Source organism: Chroicocephalus ridibundus, chromosome 17 (genome assembly GCF_963924245.1).
Source record: "Chroicocephalus ridibundus chromosome 17, bChrRid1.1, whole genome shotgun sequence".
Classification (NCBI taxonomy): Eukaryota; Metazoa; Chordata; class Aves; order Charadriiformes; family Laridae; genus Chroicocephalus; species Chroicocephalus ridibundus.
The window spans coordinates 3047075-3073763 of record NC_086300.1 but is presented as its reverse complement, the minus strand read 5'-3'; the positions used below and the strand labels follow the sequence as shown (position 1 = coordinate 3073763).

The 26689-nt window shown below is 52.6% G+C and overlaps 3 protein-coding genes across 6 annotated transcripts; all 3 read right to left on the bottom strand.

Moving 5' to 3' along the window:
- Positions 1-2509: 2509 nt before the first annotated feature.
- PSMD3 (proteasome 26S subunit, non-ATPase 3) lies at positions 2510-7258 on the bottom strand. The gene is made up of 12 exons (XM_063354619.1): positions 6940-7258; positions 6013-6203; positions 5509-5646; positions 5144-5280; positions 4845-5035; positions 4555-4658; positions 4339-4453; positions 3987-4106; positions 3772-3875; positions 3307-3462; positions 3156-3206; positions 2510-3034 (listed from the first exon to the last, which is right to left on the bottom strand). Exons 1-12 carry the CDS (start codon positions 7118-7120, stop codon positions 2957-2959), a joined length of 1566 nt encoding a protein of 521 aa, XP_063210689.1. The 5' UTR covers positions 7121-7258; the 3' UTR covers positions 2510-2956.
- Positions 7259-7690: 432 nt separating this feature from the next.
- On the bottom strand, positions 7691-14634 carry GSDMA (gasdermin A). Of its 2 annotated transcripts, none has more exons than XM_063354621.1 (10): positions 14508-14634; positions 12941-13195; positions 12565-12775; positions 11852-12017; positions 11660-11753; positions 10783-10824; positions 10351-10505; positions 9773-9923; positions 9040-9113; positions 7691-8479 (listed from the first exon to the last, which is right to left on the bottom strand). In XM_063354621.1, the coding sequence occupies exons 2-10, from the start codon at positions 13152-13154 to the stop codon at positions 8252-8254; spliced, it is 1335 nt and encodes a 444-aa protein (XP_063210691.1). In that variant the 5' UTR covers positions 13155-13195; positions 14508-14634; the 3' UTR covers positions 7691-8251. The 2 variants fall into 2 exon arrangements, with proteins under 2 accessions (XP_063210691.1, XP_063210690.1); XM_063354620.1 differs by lacking the exon at positions 14508-14634 and adding an exon at positions 14123-14254.
- Positions 14635-15206: 572 nt separating this feature from the next.
- ORMDL3 (ORMDL sphingolipid biosynthesis regulator 3) lies at positions 15207-26476 on the bottom strand. 3 transcript variants are annotated; one of them, XM_063354287.1, is made up of 5 exons: positions 26346-26465; positions 24397-24616; positions 21678-21884; positions 19965-20116; positions 15207-19830 (listed from the first exon to the last, which is right to left on the bottom strand). In XM_063354287.1, the coding sequence occupies exons 3-5, from the start codon at positions 21849-21851 to the stop codon at positions 19695-19697; spliced, it is 462 nt and encodes a 153-aa protein (XP_063210357.1). In that variant the 5' UTR covers positions 21852-21884; positions 24397-24616; positions 26346-26465; the 3' UTR covers positions 15207-19694. The 3 variants fall into 3 exon arrangements, with proteins under 3 accessions (XP_063210357.1, XP_063210358.1, XP_063210356.1); XM_063354288.1 differs by lacking the exon at positions 24397-24616 and having other exon boundaries at positions 26300-26418; XM_063354286.1 differs by lacking the exon at positions 24397-24616 and having other exon boundaries at positions 15208-19830; positions 26346-26476.
- Between the last annotated feature and the right edge of the window lie 213 nt (positions 26477-26689).

Genomic DNA, 26689 nt, shown 5'->3' with positions numbered 1-26689 from the left:
GTGCGGCAGCAGGCGCCCGGGGGAGCCCTGGCACCGGGGCAGGTGTCGGGCGCTGGGGCGGTGCTGGCGGTGACTCGGTGACTCATTAACCCGCTCGCGGGGCTCCGGCAGCGCTGGCCACTGCCCAGCGCCGCAGGGTCACGCGCAGGTGGCCGGGTGAAGGGATGGTGGCTTTTGACAGCCGGTGTCCCTCTGGGACCGTCGCCAACCCCAGCCCACGCGGACATCGCCCCCGCCCGCTGCCCGAGCCCCTCACCCCGGTGTCAGGGCGGGCACCGGCGGCGTCACCGTCACGATGGCGGGACCGGCCGGAGGTGGCCAAGGTGAGACCCTGTCCAGGTGCCTTCCCAGGGACAGGGCACCCCGGCTCAGCACCCCAGGGCCGGATCCTTTCCGGCTGGGTGCCGCGGGACTGGGCCATGCATCCCCCTGTGCCGTGCCAAGTGCTTGGCCACCTTGGGGGCGCGACCCCCCTGCTCCGGCCGGAGGCCATCCCCTCCTGCCTCTTCGGGGAAGCGGCTGCCAGTGCAGCCCCTGGAGTGGAGCCGGCTGCTCCCTGCCCCGCCGCGGCCCCACCGCCCTGATGTGGGAATTTTGGCTCGTGCCGGTTCCCGCAAGTGCTTCCAGGATGATCTGCTGGGCCGGGGCCAGCTGAGCCGGCTCCTGCCTGGCACGGGCCAGCTGGGGCGCGGGAGGCACCCGCTCGACCCACAGCCGTCCAGGCTGGGTGACCCCGGGGCAAGGCTGTGCCGGGGGCCGGGGGGAGGGTGTCTCACTGCGCCACCGACCCCCTGCCTGGGCCTGGGTCCCTCCACTGTCCTCCTGCGGGCCATGGGGTCGGGGGCGGGGACAGGGACCCCTGCCCTCGCACACTGCGGGTCTGGGTGGGCAGCAGGACGGGCCACACACCCAGAGGGGTCCAGCTGGCAGAGACACCCCCGGGAGCTGCTCCCGCCTCCGGCTGGGGAAACGACCCCCACCTTCCCCGACCCCCCCCCCCAGCAGCTGCAGCCAATCCGTGAGCTCCACCTGGGACCCCGCCCAGCACAAGGCAGGTGTTAACTCTGAAACCTAACGATGACTTCCCTTCCCAGGACCTGGTAGCGCTGCTGTTCTGCCCTCCGGCTGCGTGAAAGGACCTCGGCAGCGGAGCCTGGTCATGGGATTTCCAGGGAGAAACCCCCCCACCCCCCCAGTTCTGCCTTTGCCCTCCCCGGAGCTGGGGGAAAGCCAGGGCCCTTCTGGAGCGGATGCCCATCGAGGGGCTTTTGCCTGGTGTTCTCAAGCGCCTGAGGGATCGCCTTGTTTTCTAGAGCGGAGCTGCTGCCTCAGCAGGTCGGTGCTTTCAGGAATCGGGGTGGGGGGGACGTGAATCAGCGCCTGGTGGGGCCCAAAGCCCCCGTCAGCTTTCCAAGGAAGGAAGTGGTGGCCGGAGCCGAAACCCTGTGGGTGTTGGGGCGCGGGCAGCGGAGATGGCCCAGCGCAACCCCCCCTCCCCTCCCCGCCACGGGGTCAACGCGGCCCGGCCTGGCCCCGGCGACTGTCCCGGCCGCCCGCCCTGCTGCGCTTCAAGTGTTCGAAACCAGGTTGGACGGGGGCATCTGGTGGGGGGTGTCCCTGGACGGTCTTTAAGGTCCCTTCCAACCCGAACCTTTCCGTGATTCTGCCTTGTGGCCACCCTTCCTGCCCCCGGGTCCCGACCCGGGCACCCTCGGCCTCTGACAAGGAGCGAGCGCTTCCAGGGTGTCCCTGTGTCCCCCCTGCGCTGCATCCGACCCCCCCCAGCGCTAGCTGAGCTCTCGCCTTCCCCGCTGCGCCCTGGCCGTGGGGTCTGGCTCAGGGACCCCCGGGGTGGCCCCGGAGCAGGGACAGGCTGCGTTCATGGCCCCGGGGCAGCCCCACACTTCAGCCCTGGCCCCTGGCTGGGTGTGCCGGGAGATTCCCAGATTTCCCCAGAGGGTGAGCCCAGCTGAGTCCAGCTGCTGGCGGGACCCACCCGAGGTAGCTGCGTCTCCCCTGTCCCCGCTGCGGGTGTCTGTGGGGCTGGGGGGGGACACAAAGAGTGCCCAGCCTGACCCCCCCGTGCCTTTCCCGGCAGGGTGAGGGGGTGCCGGGGCTCAGCCCTTTCCCCTCCCGTGCACAGACCTGCGCTCACGGTGCTGGTCCCAGTAATCCCCGCTCTGGCCTTTGCCTGCGGCCACAGAAGGAAGCAGCTTTTGGGAAACAGGATCCCGCGGCCGGAGCAGACGGCGTCCAGCCGAGGGGACGGTGTTCAGATGCTGCCACTGAGCACCGGGGGCCCTTGGCTCAGCTCCAGGCTGGCCCCCAAGGGTCGCAGAGCCCCCCGACACCCCGTCCCTGAGCTGCCAGCGCAGCCGGGATGTCAGATCCAGCCCTGGGGTGGGGGGCGTCTGGGTCAGAGCTGGCCCCGGCTCCCGTCCCCAGCCCGGCGGAGGGGAGCAGGTAACAGAACACAACAACAAACCCACGGCAGGAGCAGGCACCAGGCTGGTGTTTTTCCAACTTTTATTTTAAAAGTCATAATTGAAGCTTAACAAAGTTTGACCCCATTATTGTTGTGAGAGCTGGGGGCACCCACGGTCCCCGCAGAGCCGCGGCTCCTGCCCCCCGCCTGCCCTGGCCCTGCCGCCCCAGGAGCTCCCAGTTCACGGGCTGGTCTGCGCCTCCGCCGGGCTCAGCGACGACTGATCACAAGCAACCTTAAAAGAATGTTTGTTTATTGGGGAAGGGGGTTCCCGCTGCGGGTGGCAGGGGGACGGGAGAGCAGGGCCTGTGGCTGCGGGCCCGGGGAACCCCCGTGTCCCCCTCCCACAGTACAGACATGCAGGTATTTATAAAAGAAAGGCAGACGGGGGGACCGGGGCTGCGTGGGGGAGCTCCGCTCAGACAGCATCTTCCCTAGGGACAAATAAAAAAATACAGCCAGGCCAGAGGGTCACGGAAAACCGTCATCATCGTCCTCTGCCATCTCCTTTGCGAACTCCAGGTCCTGCTGCTCGCGCTCCCGGCGCTCCTGGAAGGCAAAGGCAGAGGTTTGGTGGCAGCTGGGGGCCAGGAGCCGCGTCCTTCCTGTGGCCTCGGTGGCCACTGGGGTGCAGCACAAGCCGTTTCCCGAGACCCAGATGAGATCTCACCTCTGCAGATTCCAAGTCCTTGTTGTAAGATTTGGGTGGGAACCTCATGGCCTGGGAGTGGGGGGGGAAAAAGGGAGAGGAGAAGCTTGAGCAGAGAAACGCCGCATCTCTGCCCTGCTGTCCCCTTCAGGCGGGGACCTGCCGCGCTCACCTTGACGGACATGTTGTGGATGTCGAGGCAGAAAGAGATGCGCTGGTGAAAGGCCAGCTGGGGCTCCCGGGTGGAATAGATGTCGATCATTTCCTTTGACTGGACGTAACCCTTCTCGTGGTTAATGCTGGCCTCGATCACGCCGTCCCGAATGGCCTGCAAGCCGGAGGGCACGTGGTCAGGGCACCCGCTGTCTCCGAGGGCTGAGGCAGCAGTTTAGAGTGAAGGGAGGAGCTGGCTGCTGTGACAGGAGCGCTGGGCTCAGGACACAGCGCACAGAGAGGGGACTTGGTGCCCTGAGTGTCCCCATCAGCCCCTGGAGGGGTCTCAACCTAAAACCAGCAGCTGCCCCAGGCAAGGAGCGCTGCAGGGACTGGGCAGAGGCGGGAGAGCAAGGCCAACTGCGAGAACCGGGGGCTGCGGGCAGCCCGGGACCCAGAGGGACAGGACTTCATAGGCAGCTACCTTGGCGACGATGAACTCGGCATCCTCCGGACTGTCCAGCTGCAGCTTCTGGGCAATATCGGCCAGGGAGATGCGAGAATAGGAGAGGCTGATCATACGGACACCTGCGCAGGAGGAACGAGAGTGGAGCCCCCCGTCCAGGCAGCCCCAGGCCCGCCAAGCCCCCGGTACCGGCCGTGATGGCGTCCCCAAACACCCCAGCGACAGTCTCCTACCCGTCTTGATGACGTTGTGCCTCAGACGAATGATCAGGGTGTAGGTGCCGTCGGCCTGGAACTTGTCCCCAAACTGATCGAGGACTTGGTTGAACTTGGCCAGGTTCCCGGTCCTGACGGCTGGAGGAGACAATGTGTTAACTGGGGAAGGAGCGAGGGCCGGGGTGGGGAGAGCGAGGCACGGCTGGCTCCCGGGCCCGCCAGCCCCTCTGCTTAGGGGCTGCCTCCTCCTCCCCAGGTGGAGTCTGCGGCTGAGTCCCATCGAGGGAAGAGGGGAGAAACCCCCGCTGCTCCCTCAGAGCACCAAGACACCAGAGAGGGACCGAGCGCGGGCAGGAGCGGCCTGTCGTACCCTGGGTCAGGAGGAAGTAGGGCATGAGCGACCGCTTGAGGGAGGGTTGTCTGAACTGGAGCCTGTCTGGGATCTCCCCGAGCAGCAGCTCCACCACGATGAGCAGCTTGTGCACCTTGAGCAGAAAAAGAGACGGTGAGCCCTTCTTCTGAGGGTGGCAGCTTCCCTGGGGACCTGGGAGGTACCAAACCCCACAAGCTTCCTGCCCCCGCTCACCGTCTGCTTGAAGCCGACGGCCGTGTGCTGCGGTGCCTTCCGCAGGGCGTTCGTCATGGTCCTCCGCGCCTCCGAGTACTCCAGCTGGATGGCCTTGATGCGCCCTGCGTTCACACAGGGCAGAAGGCGTTTGGAAAAGCCACCGAGTGAATCCAACTGGATACGCTCGGATGGGGCTTCAAATCCTGCCCCACCTCCAGCTGCTCAAACGGGTTCTCTGGGGAACCAGAGCCCTTGATCTTGGGGGCAGCCCGACCTGCCAGCGCCACGCGGGACCCTCTGCATCTCACCTGTGTAATAGAGGTACCGAGCCCACTCGTTGTTGTTGGCCTGCTCGGGAAACACCGACTTGGAGACAAGCTTTTCCGCTTGGTCATAGAGGTTGTAGTGGAGATAGTTCCTCAGCAGCAGGTTCAGGAGGGTGGCCTGCCCGTCTGCGTCGTGGCGCAGCGTGGCCGTCCGCAGCCGGGCATGCAGGAAGCTGCAGGAAAGGGAGCGAGCGTGTCAGGGAGGAGGAAAGAAACAGCCCTGCTCACCAGGGTGCGCGGGACCAAGACTGGGGAGAGCCCGCACCCAGGACCCACCCTACCTCCTGACCACATCGAGTTTATTCAGGAATTCGTAGATGCGCGAGTGGTAGTAATAACATTTTGCCACCACCAGGTCAAGAGCCCGGCGGTTTTGAGAGCTGATCTTCTGCATCAGGTCATCAGAGACTTTCTGAGCCTGCAGGAGGGGAAGAGAGGTCAGAGCAGAGGAAGTGCTGCCCAGGAAGAGCAGAGACTGCCAGGGCTGCAGGGCTGAGTCTGGGAGCTGCCTCCAAACACAGCCGAAACAAAGGGAAAAGCGTGGGGCTGCAGACAGGCAGCTCCCTGAGGCTCCCCAGATCCTGCCTGCTGCAGGAGCGCCAGACGAGTAGCTCAGCTTCAGAGCCGGCAGCTCAGGGAATCTCACCTCTGGGTATCTCTTGCTGTTCATCAGGTAGATGACAAGAAGCAGCTGGAGGTAGGTCTCCACTTCTGGCAAGAGAGGGGCTGAGGCTGCCTTCCCCGTCCGCGGGCGAAACTGCAGCTCTGCTTCCGTGTCCATGGACTGGGGGAGAGAGACGTGCTGGACCCCCGTCCCTCCCACGCCGCTGCCACCCTCCTAGTGTTCCAGTGTTCCTCATGCCTCTGCCTGCAGCGAGGCCTGTCCCCAGCCTGACCCTGGTGACAGCTCTGCTTGAGGTGTGACACAAGAGCCAGCCCAGGCTGCCGGCACTACCATCCCATCCCTGCCAAGAGCTGCAGCGATGCATCTCATCTCACATGCGCTCCTGAGCAGCCGTGTCAGCACGTCCCAAACATCCCCAAGCCCTTGCCGTTCCCAGTGCCCTCCTGCCCCACACAGTGGCTCCTCGTTGTGGGAAAAGCGTGCCCTCCGCAGCTGGTCGCCTATCCCCATCCCCTGCTGCCGTACCTCCTCCAGGAAGCTGAGGAGGAAGTCCCGCACGGTGCTGTTGGAGGTGAAGAAGCCATTGATGGCTTTGTGAAGCACGTTGGAGTTGAGTCGGCGGGAGGTGGAGGGCAAAGCCCGCAGGGCACGGAGGACGTAGCGCGGCTCCTTCCCCGACACAGCCTTCTCCAGCTGCTTCACGTGCTCTTTGATATCTGTGGGAGCACAAGGGATGCGCTGTCAACAGGCATCTCCCAGAGGCCTCTGCCGAAGGATGCACCAGAGCGAAGCCGGCGCCAGGATCCCTCCAGGTACAACATGCCCCATCCTGCTGCTGTCGGGTCCCTCTGTCCCCTCATGGCACCGGGGCTGTGTGGCCTCCGTGTCCTGTGTGACCTGATCTGACCCCAGGCCGTCCCTTCTCAGAGAAGGCCCCTCCACAGGTCCCTTTCCCTTTCATGCCCCCTGTGGGCTCCATCCTCCCTCTGCAGCCCCACAGGCTCCCACCACAGCATCTCTGCAGTCCCCCCTGCTCCTCACACCCCGTCCTCACAGCGACTCTCCCACGGCTCCCCAAAAACACACCTCCAACTCCTTTTCCCCACAGCGACCCCCCCATTCCCTTCTCCAACACCCTTTCCAGCACCTCTCCCTCACATAAACCCCCCCGCACCTTCCTTCCCCCGCAGGCATCCCCCCACTACCCCCTCCTCTACAAGGATACCCCCCCCCCGCTTCCCCCGGCGGCCTCACTATAGCCCCCCCCATTCCCCAGCCCTCCCCCCTCCTCCTCCAGGGATCCCTCACGGAGGCTCCCCTGAGCTGATCCTGGTCCCTCTCGCCCACAACGGACAACCCCCAACCGACACCCCCCCAACACAGATCACCATTACAGGGACCCCTCTCCGGTCCCGTTCCCCTCAGCCCGAGGCCTCGTCCCCCCCCCCTCACCCTCCAACGTGATGGCGTCAAGCTCTCGCTGCGGCTGCCGCTCCCCGCCGGTTTCGGCCGCCGCCGTCGTCGCCGCCGCCGCTTCCTCTTGCATCTCCACGTCGGGGGGGGCGGGCGGCGGCCCGTCGGGGGGAGCCTTGGCCTTGTCGCCGCGGCGGCGGGATGCGCCCTCCTGCTTCATGGCCGGGCGCGCCGGGCCGGCCGTGACACTGCAACAACCGCGGGGCACGCCGGGAGTCGCCAGGCACGACCAGCCGCACCCGCCCTCACCTGCCAGGCCCGCACGGTCGAGCGCCGAGCGCCACGCCACTTCGGCCGTTTCCGCCACACTCTCGGGTATTTCCGGCCCACGTTCGGCTATTTCCGCCCCAAGCTCGGCGGTTCCCGCCCGTCGGGCCGCGCATGCGCGGGCGCGCCTCGGCTGCCGCGCTGAGGCAAGGTGCGAGGCGCCGGCCCCGGGAGCGGCCGCCGGTTCCCCACACGGCCCTGAGGGGCCCGGGGCTCGGCTTCCCCCGTGGCTGGTACGTGGTGTGGGCGGGCTAACTTGGGCTGGCAGTGTTCCTAGAGCCATCAGCGACCGCCCAGGTAAGCAGCACTGCCCCCGGCTGAGGGCACCCCCTTCCGCCCGTAGCCTGAGGGGAGCCGGGCCTCCAGGCAGACGGCGCTGCTGAGTGACTGAAAACACCTGCAGATTAAAAAAAATTGCCTCTAAGAACAGCCAGTTATTCATTATGAAATGATTATTTTTTATTTACGAAGCAGTCATCGAAGCATTTGTAGCGTTGTTGTGCGATGTTGTAATTTGTTCCTCGCTGGTAGGGGGTGTGATCTTGGGCTGGAGGTGCTGCTCTACCAGGGGTGTGAGATCCTACGGATTTCTAACACTTAACAAGTCATGCATGAATCACAAGTGTGACCAGGATAAGGGAATTATTGCTGATTGATTCCTTTGTACCTTATTGATTGCATGGGCAGCTGTGTGCTAGCTTTTTTTTTTTTTTTTTAGGAAAAGCAGAATCACATAAAGTGCAGCTGATAGGCTTGTGATTATTTGAGCTGCTGGATTTTTCAGTTGGCACTCTGCACTTGTATGGGGGGAAAGAAAAATCAGCTTTGGTATCTGGCTTCCATAAGGAGCTTTCTTGCCTTAAGTCTGCTTTTCCTAATAATTTCAAATCAGCACGGAGCATTAATAAGGAATATCTCACCTATGTGGGTGTGAGGTTTAGAGAGAGAAACTGTCTTGCAGTAACACACTTGTCAAATGATTCCCTTTAAGTCACTCCTGATGGGAGGACACGTGTAACCTAACCTATTTATTCAGAACACAGAGGACATACAGAGACACGCACAGGGCTGCTAGGGCCGGGAAGGCATCTTCCATACAGACAACAGAACCGTCTTTCTGGAGCGTCACTCCACTCATCTCAACCATTGCAATGGTCAATTCTTGTTCCTTCTCTTGTGAGAAGGAGAGCAAGCTGGCATCCACCCTGAAATTCACCTTTTTTTCTATGTTGTGTTCCAAGATAGCCGCAACCTTCACAACAACAACAAAAAAAGCAAAATCAGTATTTTAATGCTCCTGTCTGCAGAAGTCATTAAGTACGTAAACGATCTCTTTGACTTGTGAGGTACTTTACCATCTTACAGGCACACAAAATAATCCACATCTTTATATGAGACTTTTCACCCTGAAAAATTATCGTGCTCATGTATTCAGTTCCCAGTTTCTTGTGAATTCATTATGTCCAAGAAGTTAAAACTGTAGTGTGTTTTGGGGGGTTTTTTTGAGCCAAAGATGCCAGACAATGCTGATTACCATTTAAAGAAAAATGGTAGTCAGCTGTGTCCAATTTAATGTTTATTATCAGCAAAACAGTTGTTAGAAATCTTAGGTCTTCATGTCTTGGGATTTTTTTTCTTGAAGTGAGTATTTTGATCCCTGCCAAGTTTGAAGCAATTATTCCTTCCCTTCTTCCCAGTGTTACCTTAAGTTGTGATATTGCTACCTATATCATCATCTTAAATGTTGCTTTATGTAAAATAACACTGCTTTCCCCCTTCGTTTTGAGCCAAATGTGATGTATTTTCTCTCACCAGCTTAAGCTGTTGGGGCACAATCTTCTCTTCCAAGGACTCCAGCAGTAGCAGCAACTGATCCTCCGTTAGTTCTGCAGAATTAAAACAGGTTTGTACCAAAAGGAAAACCCACCCCACCAATGTTTCAGAGACAACTGGCGAGATGAGAAGGGTGACCGTCAGCTGTCTTGCAGGGAATGCCTGCTTGGTCAAAAGTTCTTCAGGTATTTTAAACTAAATGGTTAGTGCAGCCCCCCTGTGAGATGAATACAGCTGTTCTTCTGGGTACAGGTGATGGTGGTGTTGAGTGTAGAGACCAAGGGGGTGGAGGGGAGATTCAAACCATGTTTTGTGGCAGCCTTGGGAGAAGAACCCTGGAATTTGCACTGCTCTTTCTGTAAGATGGTCTTGCTGTCTTAACTCACGTTTCAGTTCTGACATCAAGCCCTCTTTTCAAGGATCCCCCTGTGCATGCTCTTCCTGGACCCAGTGATAATCTGGTATAACACTCCTGGCAGTCGCTGCTCTGCGACTCTCCAGCTGTTGCTGAACAGCAGCTGCTATGGACAGGCCTGTGCTCTCAGCATAAACCAACTTCATTCCCACAACCTAAGAAATTATTTTATGTAAATCCTCTGTAAGTCTCTCACTCTGTAAGGTTTCTATACTCTGTTAGTCTTGTTGGTAGAAATGCTCTTAATATATTCTGCTGCTACTGGATTTCTCTATGAAAATGGACAGAAAGCCTTACCGTCTAACGCGTCAAGAACATAGGCGATTGCTCCTGCCATCTGAAGGAGAAGTTGTCTTGAAGAATACTGTAAGATGCTCAACAGGTTTTTTAAGTCTGGGCTTTCTGTTTTCAGCTCACAACTACCAGTTTCATGAAGAACTGCTTCCATCTAGGGGGGTAAGAAAAAAAAACGTCAGGATTTAAGAGAAGAAACTGCTGATAATCCCTTCCGGTCTAACTACAGAAGCATGTGAGCAGCCATGTAATATCTGCCTCCCCTCCCTAAGCTATTTGTGAGGCTGTAATTGAGGCTTTAGTGTTCACACTGGCTCCAGTTAAAGACAGAATATGAAATGTAAATGGTGTGATACCTGCAGGTAGATCTGCTAGGATATATATCAGGACATATTTCAGCACTTGACTGTCTCCTGAGCGCCGCCTTTCTCTGTAGGGTGATGGAGACCAGGCAGATGTGCTGCGTGAAGGATTTTCGGATTGATAGTTGTGGCACAGGAGAGATGACTTCTGGGGCAAGAGGTGTGATCATGGATGTCTCTGTATTTATGAATTCTGGCAGTAAAAAGAACTTTACTTACTTTCTGGGTCAGTTCTTGAAAGAGGTTCCTGTCTCTCATCACAGCTTTGATGGCTTTTAAAAGTATGACAGACACATCAAGAGACAACTTGGACAGAACTTGACAAGTGCCTCTAACTTCTACCTCCAGTTCTCCTAATTTTCCTGTTGAGAAACCTGAAAAACAGAAAGAGTCCAAATATGTCACTTCTAAACTAGGCAGTCCCACAAGAGGTTCCCTGGCACCCCTAAACTTAGAATTTCACATATTTCTATGAGTGTTTTCAAAAGCAGTGTTCAATTTTGAGTGGGACAGTTGTCATGTCTCAGGTAATAGATGACACTCTACAGAAAACACATTGCTTTTGGAGGTTTGTGTTTATCTTGAGAAATTCCATCTCACCCAAAGCGGGTAAAAGTAGTGCAAGTCAAAGTAGTAAAATGCATTGCTTACCATCAGATACGAGCAGTGATTTGGATGTGAAATAGTCAAGATCTGCAACAGGATAAAAAGAGCATTGCCGATTTAGAAAAATACTGAAAGCTGGATGGGTGGTTTTTTCCCCAGTGTTGTTTTTAAAGCGGAAGATACTGGTGTCCCAGGTCTGAATTCTTGCATGCTAGTTGTAGGTCAGACGGGTGTTTGCGCTTTTCTGCAGCGCATCTGTCTTCTGCCCAGTTCATTTAGAACTGGTTATTCCTGGACCTTGTTCCTTGCTGTCGCGTGCCTTATGTTAGGGTCTGGATCGGCCAGTAAGTGTGTTGAAATACAAGTCAATTAAAGTGACAGCTGACACTCAGCAAGGTCCATGCAGGCGTGGGAAGCACAGGGCATAGGGGAACCAAGCCAAATGCGGTCTCTAAAATCCTGCAGCAGGTTTTTGTGGATCTCGGACCTCCCTTTCTCTACCTATCCAGCGTAAGCGTCTTTTACGACTGTCTTCCCACTGAAGGGTCAGCCACCCTTTTTTCTCCCTGGCTTTTTTCTTTTGAGTAGGAAAAGCAAAGCAAACAAACCTCTGCCCTCTGCTGTTTTTCAACGGGAGCTCTGTGCTTCCTGAGCCTTCGAGCTGAGACTGCCAGTATCCCTCTTTCATTTCCTTACCAGTCCTCCCCCACTAAACTGCATCTCTTTCCCAAGCAGTTCTTCTAAGTTATGCGCTATTTATGTCCCTTTCCCAGGTGATTTCTGTCACTTGTAGTGCATATGTTCATGTCCTTGCAAGTGAGCTAAGGGTGGCCATGAGGTTGCATGATACTTCAGAAAATGTTTTTCCTCCCCTGCGTTGTTTCCTGAATGGAGAAATTGGTAGATTCTGAAAGTTACCTACCCCATGATCCATCTGTAATGTCCAGCGGGATTACCCTGAATGCCAGAGTGCAGCCCTTGGGTATAGTTATGCTTTGTTTTTTCTCTCTAGTGCCCTGGTCAATGGTGAAAAAAAAATAAATCTGTTACTAGGCGTGGATGGCATGCAGATCTTTAGGAAGGACTGACTCCTGAGCCTGAAGAGAAATCAAACCTTTGCACACAATTTGGCGTAAATCCAGGTCTTGAGGCCCCCCCCAATCTCGGAGGATGCTTTGCAGGTGGTGTCTTCTGAGGTTTCTATTGTTTCATACACCATGTGTAAACGCTCTCCTGATTTCTGTAGTTGTTGAATGAAGGAGTGATTCATATTTATTTTTCTAAAAGAGAAAAAGGTTGCAACATCATAGCTGTTTTTCTGTGAGTTATGACAAAAGCCACTGTGGTCTACTTGGAGCCAGGAACCTTATGCTTGTGTCCTTTCTCATGTTACATGAGTACATGTAAATATCACAACATCGGGGGCTTCCGGGGGGAAAAAATGGCAGAAAATGGGCTGCAATTCTTGCTGTCCTCAATGTGTTTCCCTTCTGTGTCTGAGGGGAAGTGGGGCAGCAAGACCATTGCCTGGCAGGTCATGCAGGTGATCTGTCCTGATTTATATGCTCCTCTCCAGGTACAAACTGTGAGAAAAGATGGCTTGACTCTATGTTGAGGTGTTCCTGCTTTCTGAATTGCAAAGAAATCTATAAGCATTACAAAGCTCTTAAGGAATCTTTATCGCCTCTCTTTCCTGTCTTCCAGAAGTATTCATAGTTAGGGAGAATGCATGCTCTCGGGTCTTAATCTTGGGTTTTGGCTGTTGAAAAACCATTGGAGTAGAGGAGGATGACCGGAGGGCGCGTTCTCCCTTTGTGCTTGCCTTACCTTTTTGTACTAAGTGCCTGAATTTCTTGTACCGGTATGTGGTTCATCTCCAGCTTGATGGACCACTCTTTGGATGCGGAGGCAGCTGCGTTCACCTCTATGTTTGCAGGCTCAACAGGAAGGCTTAGATTACCATCAACTCTGTCATTGACACTTTTTGTGACTGTAAATTGCATTGGTTCTCGATGGCCTCCTTTGGGAAAGAGGGACTCTGAAATAATTCGATGCATTACTTTAAGTGTGATTACACAGACTCGGTATTGTAACTGTTAAGCATACAAGAGAAAGAGGGGACATGGTAGAGTTCAGCCACAAATGGTACAAATGTTTCGTCTGTGGAAATTGTGAGTTTAAGATTGATAAATGTGGGCTTTACCTGTGCTTTTATCATCTTCTCCAGGCAGCAGCACGTCCTCAAGTTTGAAAGGTGCCCGTCTGTAGTGGGGAGATTTCTGGAACATTTTTTTCTCTTGGATTGTCACTAGACAGAGAGGTCTGATCTGTTCTTGGTCTAAGATGCTGTGAACTAGGACCAGGTCTGATCCTGAACCCATTTGATTTACTATGGATTGGATGACTTTTTTAATCATTCTGCTGCAGCTGGATGAATTTTTGAACCAAAGCAAAGTACCTTAGGAAAAGAGGCAAGACAAGTTAAGCAGAATGACTTTAAATAGAAGCAGAAGGTTGTAACAGAGTATTTGTTGCTTTTAGTTACTGAGAACTTTTCAAAATTGGTAATAACCCAAAAAACCCCACATAGGCCTGTACAAGGACACAGCGTTCAGAGGATTGTGTCTAGGGAAGTATTTGGAGAGGCAGGAGTATGAGCTGTGGTTTGTTAACGAGGCTTGTTTAGGCTCATCTCTCTTTGCTGATGAACTCCCAGTCACGGAGCAGACTGAGACCAAAGCTTGCAGTTCCTGAGGGCGCTGATCTTCAGCGCTGGAGTCTGTGATTGTTCTTGCAATTAAGGTATCTTGTGACATATACCAGTACATACCATAGTAATTTTCATTACTAAACTAGACATTGCTCTCCTTAACCTAGGACCTATCATGGTCCTAAATGCTTAATCTTTAATTAATGTGTTCCCCTGCAGCAAGTTTAAAAAGAAAAAAGCTTGAGCAATTTCTTGCTGGTTTTTACTGCATCTGCGTTTTCCCCTGTCTGGCAGACAGCAATGGGTTAGCATTGTTTCAAAACAGAGTGCTAGAAAAATTGTTTTGTTATTTTGCAAGGAAGTGAAAGTGCTGCGAGGCAATTACTGCGAATCCCAATTCGCAGGGAGGAAGGTAGGAGACCTTGTTCTATGGCAAATCTCCCCCAAAATATATAAAAAAAATCACCCCAGGAAAGCTACCTAGGTATCCGCTGGTGCTCTGCCTGTATTCCCTGCAGAGGAGGGTGTTTGAGAGGCAGAAACAAAATCGTTGTTGGTTTCCTGTTGCAGTTGGGTTTTACTTCAAAGTTTGTGTTTAGCTGCGTCCTTCAGTTGCTGTACTTAAGACATGAAGAAGGACTTTGATCTACAAATGAAAAAATTCCCTCTACTTACTGAAGAGCGGGCAGGTCTTTCCCCTCTTCCGCACCCTACGTTTTCAAGTCTTTTTAGAGAAGAGGTGCTGATCCCTGTTTACAGTTCAGATGAATGGATGGAGGGGATGTTTTCCCTCTCCCTTGTGTCCCGCAGGGGTCTGAAAAATGAGTCTGACTTAGTCTGATTCTTCCAGAAAGTAGAAAGACTGTTACATCCCAAAGGATGGTGTGTTGTATGCGATGGAGCTGGGGAAGGGAAATGGTCTTGTGTGCGTAATGTGGGATCATTTTAGTAGTACCTACGGGACCCATTCCCTTAGGAGACTTCAAAAAGAGAACCAAGCAAACTGAACAGTTTGCTCCACCCCTCTTCCTTACCAAAAGCTCTTAAAAAATGTACTTGCCTGTTTGTGGAGTGGATGGCTTCTCCTGTACCGTCGGGGCAATGCGCAGAGCAGCCTGCTGTGCTTCTGAAGTGATATGGCCTCTCTAAAGCAGCAGGGCTGTGGCAATATTCTCTCCCCACCTTTCCGTTCTGAGATCCGGAAGTATCTGGCTAAATTAGGGCACATAAAGCCTGTTGCTTGCATAATTCTTTCTCTGGAAAGTTTCTGTCACTGAGTGGAGTCAACTCGTCGTGATCTGTTACAGTGGCTGTGGATAACTTGTTCTACAGATGTATCATTCCTATAAGATTTGTTTAATTTCTAGGGTGATTCTAGTTTTCATTTATACTTCTGATCTGTTAGGATGAGGAATGATGTGTTCTGGTTTAGGAGGATTTCACTAAACCTGTGAGACAGCTAACTAATTAGCTGTGGCGTAGACAAGGGGACAATATTATGTTTCTGGAGGCACTTTTATCGACAGTGGTGCACATGCATTTCTATGATTTGTGGCTCGTTGTTAGTAGCAGAAGGTTTTGCGTGACTCACCAGTACGATACCTGTGAAGGAATCCATGCAGTGGGCTGCAAGCTCTTTGCTTTACTTCAGTCCATTGCTTGGTGGGCTTGGGATTGCTGTGCAGTATTCATTTGCCATGCTTGTTTTAAAGCAAAACCTGTCCATGTAAAAACTTCAAGGAATCAAACACAAGCTTTTACATTAATACTTACTTTATTAGTTTCTCTTAGAATACTGTACAAAGGAGTAATAAAAATATTCACACTTTATTTTAGAAAGTTGTCTACATGAGACTTCTGTATACACAGCAAAAAGAAGGGCTACTGGAAAAAAAACCCTAAAACTATGTACAATGTCAGAATGTTCCATTAAAAAAACCCCAACTAATTTAGCTCACTTAAACTGATCCAAGGAGGATACATATACACAAACACTCGCATGCTTAAAAGATATTATAGGCAATGATAAAGCAATGTAAGTCACAATAAGAAATATTAATATGTTAACAATGGTAACCAGCTGCTGTCCCCTTTTCAAGGGCCAGTACCGTGCTTCTATTAAAACAAACAAAAAATTAATGATTAAAATAAAGTACTTGGGACAAATAGCCCTATCTCTCAGGCTTTTTTTTTTTTTTTTTAAAAGCCTTTTTCCTGCAAAGGGGTTGGACTGTGTGTATATTGTTATCTAAGTTAAACAAATGCCAAGATGGGATCCCTAACTCAGAAGCATTGGGCTGGTGGTAGGTGATTGTGTTCTGACTTGCGTGGTGCAGTGACTGCCACGCTGTGTGAATACCTGCCTGGGCTTAACAGCGGCTTAGAAGCAGTTTTGCCCAGGACAAGATGGGGCAGAGGGCCGGCTTCTGCCAGTGCCTGTGAACGGTTCAGGTGGTGGTTTTCTAAAGCTTTTCTCCTGCATTCATTGCAGGACAAAAGAGAAAAGCATTTTAAGTACCTACTTCTCCAGTAATTGTTTCTCGGTCACAGGATGGAGCCTGCCTTTAAGTCTCCAGAAGTCGTTTGCTGTAGTCACTATACAGGAAGCCAGCACAAGTTTTAGAGGAAAATCTGTTGAGTGTGATGTGAACAAAATCCCATTTAAAATCAATAACGATCAATTACCTCTTTCACGCAGGTACTTGGAGAAAATTGTACAGCCTAAAAGAATGAATGGACAGTCTTTGCACTCACGTTCCAGTTCTCCATGCAAAAGGTAGGCTTCAGCCTTAGATCACTGCTGCGTTAGCCGCAAGTGCATGTCTGAAAATGCCTCGTCCTGCCCATGCTGTCCCGATCTCCCTTTTCTCAGAAATTAGTTATCCCACGACAGTGTTAGTGTTTTGACTATGCTCGAACTTGTGTGTGTGCACAAGATTAGCCTTCCAGTGCTGAACTCACTTCCATACGAATTTAGCAAACACAAATAAACCAGAAGTGGTTTCAGTACAGAGTTCCAGGAGACCTAGAACCGTGTCCGTTGCTTCCACACCACTGCAGTGGAGATGGTCAGCTCGAACTTCAGTCAGGTTCTGCTCGCTTCTGTGACACCGGCAGGAAGGAGCCACGCAACCAGCGCATGAGTGAGGCTTCACCAGCAGAACCCAAACTCTCTCACTTAAAACTACCAACACCCAACAAGTAGCAACTGCAGTTTAATTACAATTAACTTATGGTTTCCTTTCTATTTTTGATTAATTCTGATACCTACCCTTAAGGTGGGATCTTAAGGAAGATACTCTCAGCTGTATAATTGTTCCAAGTAAATATTAATCTTACATAGATATTTAACACACCACATTATTAACATGAAGTCTTTCTTCAGCTCTCTCACTTCTTTCCATATTTCTCCAGTTTTCATTTCTGTTTTCCTTGATTGGATTAACTGTATGAGTCCAAGTTAACTTCAGTTATTGCATGGCAAAAATGCTATCCCTGTGTTGTAAAGAATGTAATTTCCCATGCAATATATCTGTGTAATGGCTATTTTAATCACTTGTGTGAACAAGGTAAATCAGAAAAGCTTACTATTATAATTAAGGCTTTGCCTAATGAGATGTTTTAGACTTCAGGCTTTAAAAATTGCCTTTTAAAGAAGTTTATAATCCCATTCTGTTTTACAGTTGATTTTTAATTTAACAAAACAGAATCAGATGTCCATAGTGTCAGTTAACAGCACAAATAACACGCTCAAACCCCCAGCTGCTATAATGCCAAGGCCTTCAAGGAAACTGTGTGAAGTGCTGAACTTCATTGAGTAAAGCTGACCCTACCTTCAATTTATAATTAAGCTAAAAATATCAAAACTCCTTTGATTTTGTGTAACGTGCATATACTTAGAAATAACCAGTATATGTCTGTCTATGTAGGAGTAACATTTTTAAGCATATAGGGACTGTTTCTGTTGCAGAAAAGCTGATGTTTTTGCCCTTGTATTTTACCAAAATAAATAAATAGTTTTCTTTCCTCTGGAGATTTACCATTGGCAAGTAAGTTGTGTCTGCGGGCAGACATTCAGATCTGTTAAGCAACATACAGCCTGCACTACAGATACAGCCTTAGCCATCCTCTTAAGGACAGGCACTACAGCTCTGAGGGCAGTGCCCTTTCTGTACGCACACCGGGCATCGACACTGTTCATTTCCTAGTCACTTCAAAGGTACTTAGCTGATCGATGAAATATCTCTATTTTGAAAACAATATTATTTTTTTTTTCCCAAAAGTCATTGTCTAGTATCTTAAAGAGTATATTAGCTTTAGGGTATATAGTACCTTAACTAAAGCAGCAGTCCTTATGTCGTGCTGGTTAAAAGGTTTAACCCCCCCCATCATGTAGATTGCACATCTGTCAAACTCCATCGCTGGAGAACGGCACTCGGGTATCAAGCCAGACTCTTTTCTCTTTCTACCTTCTTCAAAACTCCCTTTTCACTTAAAATATTTCCACATTTCAAACCTATTAGGTAATGATTCTCTATGCTTTCCAGCAGCCCTCTGAGGTACGCTAAATGTTTTTCCCTTCTCTGCAGCAGTCCAATAGTAAGTCCGAGAGAGAGCAGTAAAGCAGCTTGCCTAAAATTATGCCTGGAGTAGTACTAGATTTTATACGCAAACCTGAGGTTCCCCTATCCATGTCCTATGCTCAGACCATCAAACAGAACTCGACTACATCCACTGTGACCTCTAAAGCTAGAATTGGCTAATGCAGGAACAAAAATAGCATATCTAAAATGTTTATACCATTGTCAAAAGTGTGAGACAATATAAGCACTAAGACAACAAAAATACAGGCTTTCATGAGTTTACAGGGGAAGCATGAGGAAAAAACCCATTTCATCCGGCACACAACCCAAAAGAAAAACCGATTGCTTTGAACACTGGAAAGCTATCTCAGCCAGCAAAACTAAACCTGCAAAGCTGCTTTGTCTAGCTGGTAACTTTATGGGAAAAAGGCTCAATTTTGTTCCTATACTAAATAATCTATTATCATCAGTGACCTGTTGCATCCTTCTCTTGGTCAGTTCAGCCTGCTGCTGGTGCAGCTCCCTTGCCACTGACCACCGAAGGGCTCAGGGGACGCTGCCGCAGCACTTGTGCGTGAAGCCGAGCGACGGACTTCCAGGTAAGCCAGAAATCAAACACTTGCTTGCCTTGAGTCGGATACTGAGTAAAATCCACTGGCAAATCCCAGTAACATGTACACAGCCTTAAGAGACCAAGGAGCTGGACTGAGGAGAAGAATTCCGATTATAGTCACTAACTGATTATAGCAAGCAGCTATCTGTCTCTCCTTTAGCCTGTATCAATCAGCTTCTCCTGTGCTTGTGCAGTCACCATGTGCCAAGTAGCTCAGCGGCATTTGATCATTAAAATGACCTGCGCCCCAGCCCTTAACCCAAAGCTGTACTGCTCGCACGCTCACCGCGCTTAAAAATTAGCGGTTTAGGGTGGGGAGCAGAATTATCCGGGTGGATTCTGGTATAAGCTGAAAATAACAAGTATGATTTAGGATCTCTTGAGCTTTTCCCTGAACCACACATATGGTACCGTAGAAAACTGAAAGCTTTGTCAAATTGCAGGTTGTTCCTTCCTGTGCTGTTTTTAGTAAAAGAACTTCCTTTCTCAGTGGCGTAAAAGATTGCAAAATAAAAATCTGTCATTCTCTTCCCCCTCCCCCACCCAAAAATGGAACTCAAACCCTGAAACAATCAAGTATTGGGAAAGTCTGGCTGTATCCCTTTGAATTTCCCCCACAGATCGCTTAAAGCACCTAGCTTCAGAAAGGGAAATATATTTTAAAGTGCATTTACCACAGCAATAGTACCAGCACTAAAAGCTTTTCCCCTCATCCCTATCCTCTTCACTCAATGTCTGGGATAGATGACAATCTCCCCAGAATTCATCCTCGTTGTACCTTGAAGTCTCAGTGTATCTGCATCTATTTATGACGCTGGAATAAAAGAAACCCAGCGTCACGCATCCTGCTCTGCACTAAACTCTACTCTGGAGCTTGTTTAGACTTATTGGGCATGAGGATCCAGCATGCGGTATATGTCTATTGGATACTGCATTTAAACAGCCGCTGTGAAATTATATCCCAGTGTGCGTGGGGGTGAAGAAGCAGGACTAGAAAGAAGGAACCTCCCCCTCTCCCCTGCTCCTCTTCCATTCGCTCCAGCCACGCAGTTCAGTACTTGTTGATCCCAAAGATCCGGACTCCGTGAAACTGAGGCAGTTTGGGGATCAGGACGCTCATAAGGGAGATGGTGTTGATTATGAAGTGTATCCGGTCATACTTTGTGTAAAAGCTGGTTAGAAAATACCTGGAAAGGAGGGGAAGAGAGAGGGGAAGCTGAATTACAGCGCTTCATGTCTTTGTTTCCCAGGACAGCACAAGCAGCAGAAGCCTTGACGGGTACAGGTGCGTGAGACAGCTCGGCTGCCCCCAAATACTCACAGGACAATGGGCATGATGGTGAGGAACTTGCGCGATGCCGTGAACTGCACGCCGTAGTCCATCTGCTCCCAGTGCGTGAGCAGCCGAGCCTTCCCCTGGTCCGGAGTCTCAAAAGGTGTTCCTTTCACGGTGTGTAGGAAGATGTACATACTCTGTAGCAAACAGAAACGCGGTGTGAGGCACACAGAGTGTTCTCTACGCCCCTCGCCATGCCACCAGAAGTTGTTCGGCTTCAGCAAGAACTCTTGTGGGAGCTTGCACCAGCGCGCTGTTCCGCTAGAGGGATGTATCGTCGCTGCTGGGAAACGCGCTCGAACTCGCAGCGGCTAATGAAGCAGCGAGAGTTAGGGAGGAAGGCCGCTAGCCGGGGCTAGCTCGGGCTTGGCTGTTACATGTGAGGCCTCCCGTTCAACTCCTGGACATCAGCCAAGAAAGTGGTTGCAAGATTACGGCACTCGGATCTCTGGGATCAGGAGATTAGCATGGACTCACTCTACCGTGCAACAGCGGTGCTATATGCTTTTTAAAGAAGTCCTGGTAGAGCTGTAGGCAGTGAGGCTCTGTTACCGCTCTGATTACGAGTTAACCTCTGGAAGTGGAACACAAGTCACAGATAAACAGTTAAGTGTCTGGCTACATTGCATGTCTTTAAGTATAGACATTGCTGGCCTTTAAACTCTTTTCTGTTCCCAGGACCTAATTGTTTAAGCTGCCAGAGAAGGGGAAGGAGCTGGATGAAAAGCAGGCAGCTCGTGAACTGAGCTCCAAGCAGCTCCAGTTGGTGGGTTTGTGGGTTGTTTTTTTCCTATGTTTATTCTTCCCCCTGCTAGAGATGTAAATAACGTTAGCATGAGGGTCCCTAATAAGGGTGTCATTTCTGTCTCTGGAATGCTCCTGACCTGAGATGTTATTTAAAATAAAAGATACAAGAGCAATTGCTGCCGCTCTGAAGTATTTTGTCCCCTGTGCCTGAGGGTGAACGGCTGCCGAGAGGTCTGCTCCTCAGCTGCGGGACCCCAGCATGTCACGACTTGCGCAGTGGGACGGTGGAGGCAGAGAAGTGAGCAGTGAAGCACAGCGGCTTCTGCACGCCCTGAATGCGCAGCTGGTGCCTCCCGGTGCACCCCAGCACAGCACTCTGACACCCGATGGTTTGGATACCTGATCCTTAGAAAGGGAGAAGCTGTTCCTGGACTAATCTTTCACTTTAAGCAGAACAAAGTTTGCATTTTAATCTTGGTTGGGTTTTTTGTTTTTGTTTTTGTCTCTTTTTTTTTTTTTTTTTTTTTTTTTTTTTTTTTTTTTTTTTTTAAAAACCCACAAACCTCTGAGGCGGTCAATTCAGATTGTATCAACTGCAGTAAAAGCCGTCCTGCCAGCTTCTAGGGCCTGGCACAGCCATTCCTTTTTTAAGGAGGATGTGACAAAGGGACTAACCCTGCAAGCAAATGAATTCTGCGTCCCCTCTGAGCAGCCTCAGCAGATGTTTGCTGTCTCATCAGGACCTAGGCTGGATTTAAATATATGACCTAGAGGCAAAGGTGCTGTCTGAGGGGTGGAGGTTGAGTAACTTACCCTGAATCTTTGGAAATACAGAGAAAGGAATCGTTTCAACAAGAATCTTACTATATTGCTCTCAAAAAAAACAGGTGGTGCTGAGAGATTACCTCTCCGTGCCCACGGGAAGTCAAACCAGCCACGCTGTTCCCTTACCATGTTGTGGATGATGTTGGTAAGAGTCCAAACCACAGGGACGCTGAAGAAGGGGATGCTCAGGAGTACGACGTGCAGCAGGCCGATGCCGAGGACGTAGGACAACCAGATGCCCCGGCTGTTCATGACACGGGTGTTGGGATTCACCTCGCTGTGCGCTGTTCCCACATTCATCTTGGCTCTCGTGTCACACGGGCACCCCTGGAACTAAAGCAGAGTCAGGTCAGTGCTGGGATCGCGGTACCCTCCGTGGAGATTCCTCAGGTGAGCTCAGCAGCGGTCAGGCACCCTCTTGCTGGTCAAGCAAACCCGAAATCTGTTTTTTGATCTAAAAAATCACAAGTCAGTTCATTTCTCTACCCCTCATTAGCTCCATTTGTAGAGTTGATGTTCCTGAGGGGAAGCTAAATCCGAGAGCAGTTGAGATTTGGCAATAACGTGTGGGAAGCCTGTCTGTGACAGAAGCTACTTGTGATCTGCCGAAATGTCTTCTTGGAACCAAGATGTCAAGGTTCAATCCCCCAATTGCCTGACAAGACTCAAACGAATACTTCTAAGCGCTTTTTAAGTCATCATCCCTGTGTTAATCATGGAAGCATTCGGCACATGAAGCTTCGTACGTGCTTACAGGTTCAGTGTACCTTAGACTCAAAAAAAGAACACAAGTATTTGCAGAGTAAAGGCATGGCAGCTTTGTATCAACAGATCTCCTAATTAGTTCTACTAAATTAACAGGGTTCTGCACGGCTCTAGAGGCTTCTGCTCTCCTGGTCTGGCTTACGTGTTTTGCCTTCCAATTTAAGACTTGCAAGGGGGAGAAAAAAAGTAACAAAAAAATTCCCCCGCGGGGATGGAGTGAGTTTCTTCTTGAGGAACATAAAAAGTTAGAGATAAGAAGGAAAAGCGCGTTGGGAGGGTATTTCGGTAGCAAGAGCTGCAGAGAGGATGGCCCTTCCCCTACCTGGAAGGAGCAGCTGCCACGTAGGAGGAATAGAGAGAGAGGTTTTTCTAAACAATACCAGGAAGGCGAGGAAGCGAGACAGTGTCACCCTCTCCGAGCAAGTCTCTGGAGTGGTGCCCTATGGGCAGCGCAGGTATCGGAGTGGCTTTTTTGGACGGCGCCACCGATAGCGGCACCGGGCACCGGTCAGCTCTAAGGCTTTCTGGGAAGGTGGGAGCTCTGGTTTTACTGGTTTCCAGGGATTACAGGGAACGGCCCAAATTAGAACCACTGTAAAAACTGAATATCTCTATACCGAGATCAGGGAAGCTCTTGTATAAAAATCATCTTTGTCCCTGTCCCACAGAAATGTAGTTTCATTCGATAATATGGTCTGTCCCTCCTTGTACGGGGGACCCCAAGGCAAGGGCTGTTTCCTGACGCCTAGCCGCGTGGTTTTGCTGCTTTGGTTCCCACAGCTGGAAGACAGCGTTTGCTGTTCTCTCTTGCTCTCAGCCTGCGGTCTCAGGAGGCGATGCCGAGCCAGATCCAACATTACGCTCTGTCTGTCGCTGCCAGCTGTTCCCAGTTCCCTCGCGGAGTGCTGGGCCTGGCTTCTTTCAGAAGCTGGCGTTCTCCCCTCTTCCTGCCCCAGGGTTAGGACACAAAGCCAATGCTTGGCTCCGCAGCTCCTGGGATGCTCGCAGTGACTTCCAAACCTCCTTCAACTGCGTGGGAGGCTCCGGTGAGGCAGGGCTGCTCGCCTGCCTCTGCTACCCAGGTGTCAGTTGCGGGACTTGTATCCGAAGAAGGTTTTTATTATCAAAAAAGAGGCTTGCAGGTCTGCGGAGTGCTCGTTTTCTTGTCACCCATCTCCTGGGTCAAAGGATATGGGCTGCTGGATATTCCAGAGAAAAGCCTGACGCTTGGTCTGGAAGCGGGACTTGGAGCCAGAGTTCGGCATTTCAGTGCTCGCAGGGGGAGCAGCTCCGTCCTTAACCTGGTGCAATTCCTAAGGGCTTTCAGAAGGAAATCTAGGGGTTTCAGTGAAGTGGAACATGAGTCAAAAAAGTCAAGTTGTTGCAACAACAACCAAAAAAAAAAAAAGCGAACGCCCCTGTGGAATGCATAAACAGGAGCGCTGTTCGCCAGACATAGGAAATAATTCTGCGAGATATTGGTAGGGCCTCGGCTAGAACACGGTCCAGGTCTGGGAGGAGCTGGAGGGAGTCCAGGGCAGAGCAGTGAGAATGAGCAGAGGTGTAGGAAAAACATGACCTGCAAGGACAGACCGAAGGAAACGGGTTTGTTTAGTCTAGAGGATGCCGGAGAGAGGCGTGAGGAATTGTCCTCAAACACAGGACACTGCCCTGAGAAGGGGACAAATGGCGCGGTGGCGACAACGGCACGACTGAGACTTGGGGCAGCTCGCTAATGCCGAAGGACGGATGTTGGGAAGGCTTGCCCACGGAAAGCCAGCGGTGGTCTCGTCGGAGGCTTTAACATCATGTTTCATAAACAGTGAAAAAAATAAGATTCCCCTTTGGAGTGGGGGGTTGAGCGGGTGGCCTCGTCGGGACCCTCTTTTCTCGCAATCATGCTGTTACCCAAAGGCTACTGCAGCAGCCCTTCCTGCACGCCCCGCAGCCAGAGATGCGCCCTCCCCCCCGTGTAGTGATAAAGGGGAATTTCCATTTGAGGACGCGCACAAGTGTAATTTTCAAAAAGTAATGAGCGACTGCTATTTGGTCCCCTCTGCAGACGAGGGCAGTTGCAAACCTGCAGCTGGGTGGCAAAGGGCCACGCTTAGGAGCCGTAGGTGAAGCAATTCTCCTCCCCGTGCCTCAGTTCCCTCGCTTGTAAAAGAGAATGAGATGGGGGAAACGCCAGAACATCCAAGAGGTTGATTCAGTCTTGCAAGAGAGAGATGGAGAGGTCAAGCATTCGGTCCTACGGTGAGGACAATCCTGCGTGCTTTTCAAATCCTCCTCTTCCTCACCTGAAAAATATTTCATCTGTGGGTCTTTTCCACTCCCGAGCTGGGGTTTGCAGCTCTTGCCCGAGCTCTGTGCCCAGACTGCGCACGCAGCTCTGCTCGGGGTTGCCAAAGCATCCCTACCCCCGTCCCTGATCCCGTGGTGTTTGCTTTTGGATTTTACGCTGGGGATTTGTTCACCTGCAGGAAAAACAAGGCGAAACACGACAGCAGGAGGAACTCCAGCTCCCCCCCGCCCCCGCAGCAGCTGGCCGCGAAGCTCTGCTTTCCTGCTTGTGCAGTGGGCTTTTTTGGGACAGAAAAGCTTTTAATGTTTCACCAGACGGAGTGTGAAGGTCGGGATTGCGCTGATGCTGGCCGGTGTCCATCCAAGGAGGGGAAAAGTCGCAACTGTGGTCAGAGGCAAAGAGCGGGCTGGGATGGCGCGGAGCCCTTCCTCCGCCTGATCCTTCGTGTCCCGTCGACGGCTCCCTGTCCCCGGCTCTGCTGGGAATGACTCTTGCTCTGGGGTTTGGAGTGAGCATCGGGGCTGGCAGCTCAGCACCCGGCGTGGTGGCAACCCCCCGCTTCCGAGGAAAGGGGAAACAAAATGACACTAGCAGTTTTCCCCTCATTTTGTCATCCATCGGCTGCCGGAGGACCCCCAGCTGCAGCACCCCAAGGCGCGGCTCCTTCTTTTGCCCCCCGAGGAGCGTGACTGCCATCTGTGCCGATTCCCTCAGGCTTCCGCAGCGCTCTGGCCCCCTCCATGCTTGGCATGGACCTCACTCTTCTCCGGGACACAGCGGGATCGTACCCCACGCCCGGCACTCCGTTCTGCCGCAGCCCTTGGCAGGAGCTTCACCTGGGCAGGCGAGGGAAGGAGGGCTGGGTGCTTATCTCGGTCCATCTTCCCCCGTGTTCCCAGAATACAAGCGGTTATGATCCCAGCGAGCCTCCGAGGAGCTGAGATCCCTATCTCCGGCAGCAACAGCAATCACCGTCTCCCAAGCAAATAAATATTTTAAACCCTTCTTTGCGAGATGGCATCAGTGTTTGAACCAGAGCGTCGAGTCCGTCAGCGATGTTAGTGAACGCGGCGGTTCGGAGGGAGCTGAGCGAGAGGTTGGACCAAGACTGACCCTAAACAGACTTGTGTCCCCATCCAGCCTGGAGTTGCCGAGACCCTGTCTGAGCACCGGAGCTGCCGGGTTCCTCCTTGGGAAGCCAGGAGGGCCTGGAGCGGGGAGAGCAGCGAGGGGCGTCTGCCGAGCACAAAGCGGGGGCTGCGGAGCTGGGGTGCAGCTCCAGGGACGGGACACGGGGACGAGGAGAAGCAGGAGCGAGAGCAGCCGGGCTCTGCCTCCCCTTCGCCTTTTCTGTGAAATTTAGAGGGAAAGTTTCGACGCCCGGGGAAGGCTGCGCGATGGGTGTCTCCGGGCGCCGGGGGTCCCGGATCCCGCTCGCCCCCGCTCGGGGGGCCGGGGCATCCCCTGCTCCCACCCGGGCTCCCCCTCCCGGACCGCCCCGCACCTTCCTGGCTCCACTTCAGCAGCTGCTTTTTTTTTGGGGGGGGGGGTTGTGGGTGTTTTTCCTTCTTTCGCGAAGCACCTTCCCCCGCTCCCGCCTCCCCGCCGGCTCCCGGGGAGGGGGCTCGGCCTCCCCTTGCCTGGGCCCGCTGGGCTCCGGCCGGGCCCCGTTACCCACGGGGGGGAGCCCGGAGAAGGGGCGGCCGCTCCCGGCCGGCACTCACCGCTGCTCGGCCCGGCCCGGCCCGGCTCGGTTCGGCGGGGCCGGGGCTCTCTCCGTCGCGCACCCCGCCGGCCCCGGCTGAGCTCCCGGCGGGCACCTCGGCCCGGCCCGGCCCGGCCCCCCCCGCGCCGCCGCGGCACGACGGGAGCTGTAGTCCCGGCAGAGCCGAGCGCCGCAGCCCGCCCCGGGAGAGGCGGGGCCGGGGCCGGGCTCACCACGGCGGGCGAGAGGGGCCGCCTCGGCAGTAGGGGGCGACGCTGGGGAGGCGAGGAGGGGATCCCCGGCCCCGGGGAGGGACCCCGGCCCCTCCGCCGGCATCGCGCACCCGTGGCTCCTCTGGCCACA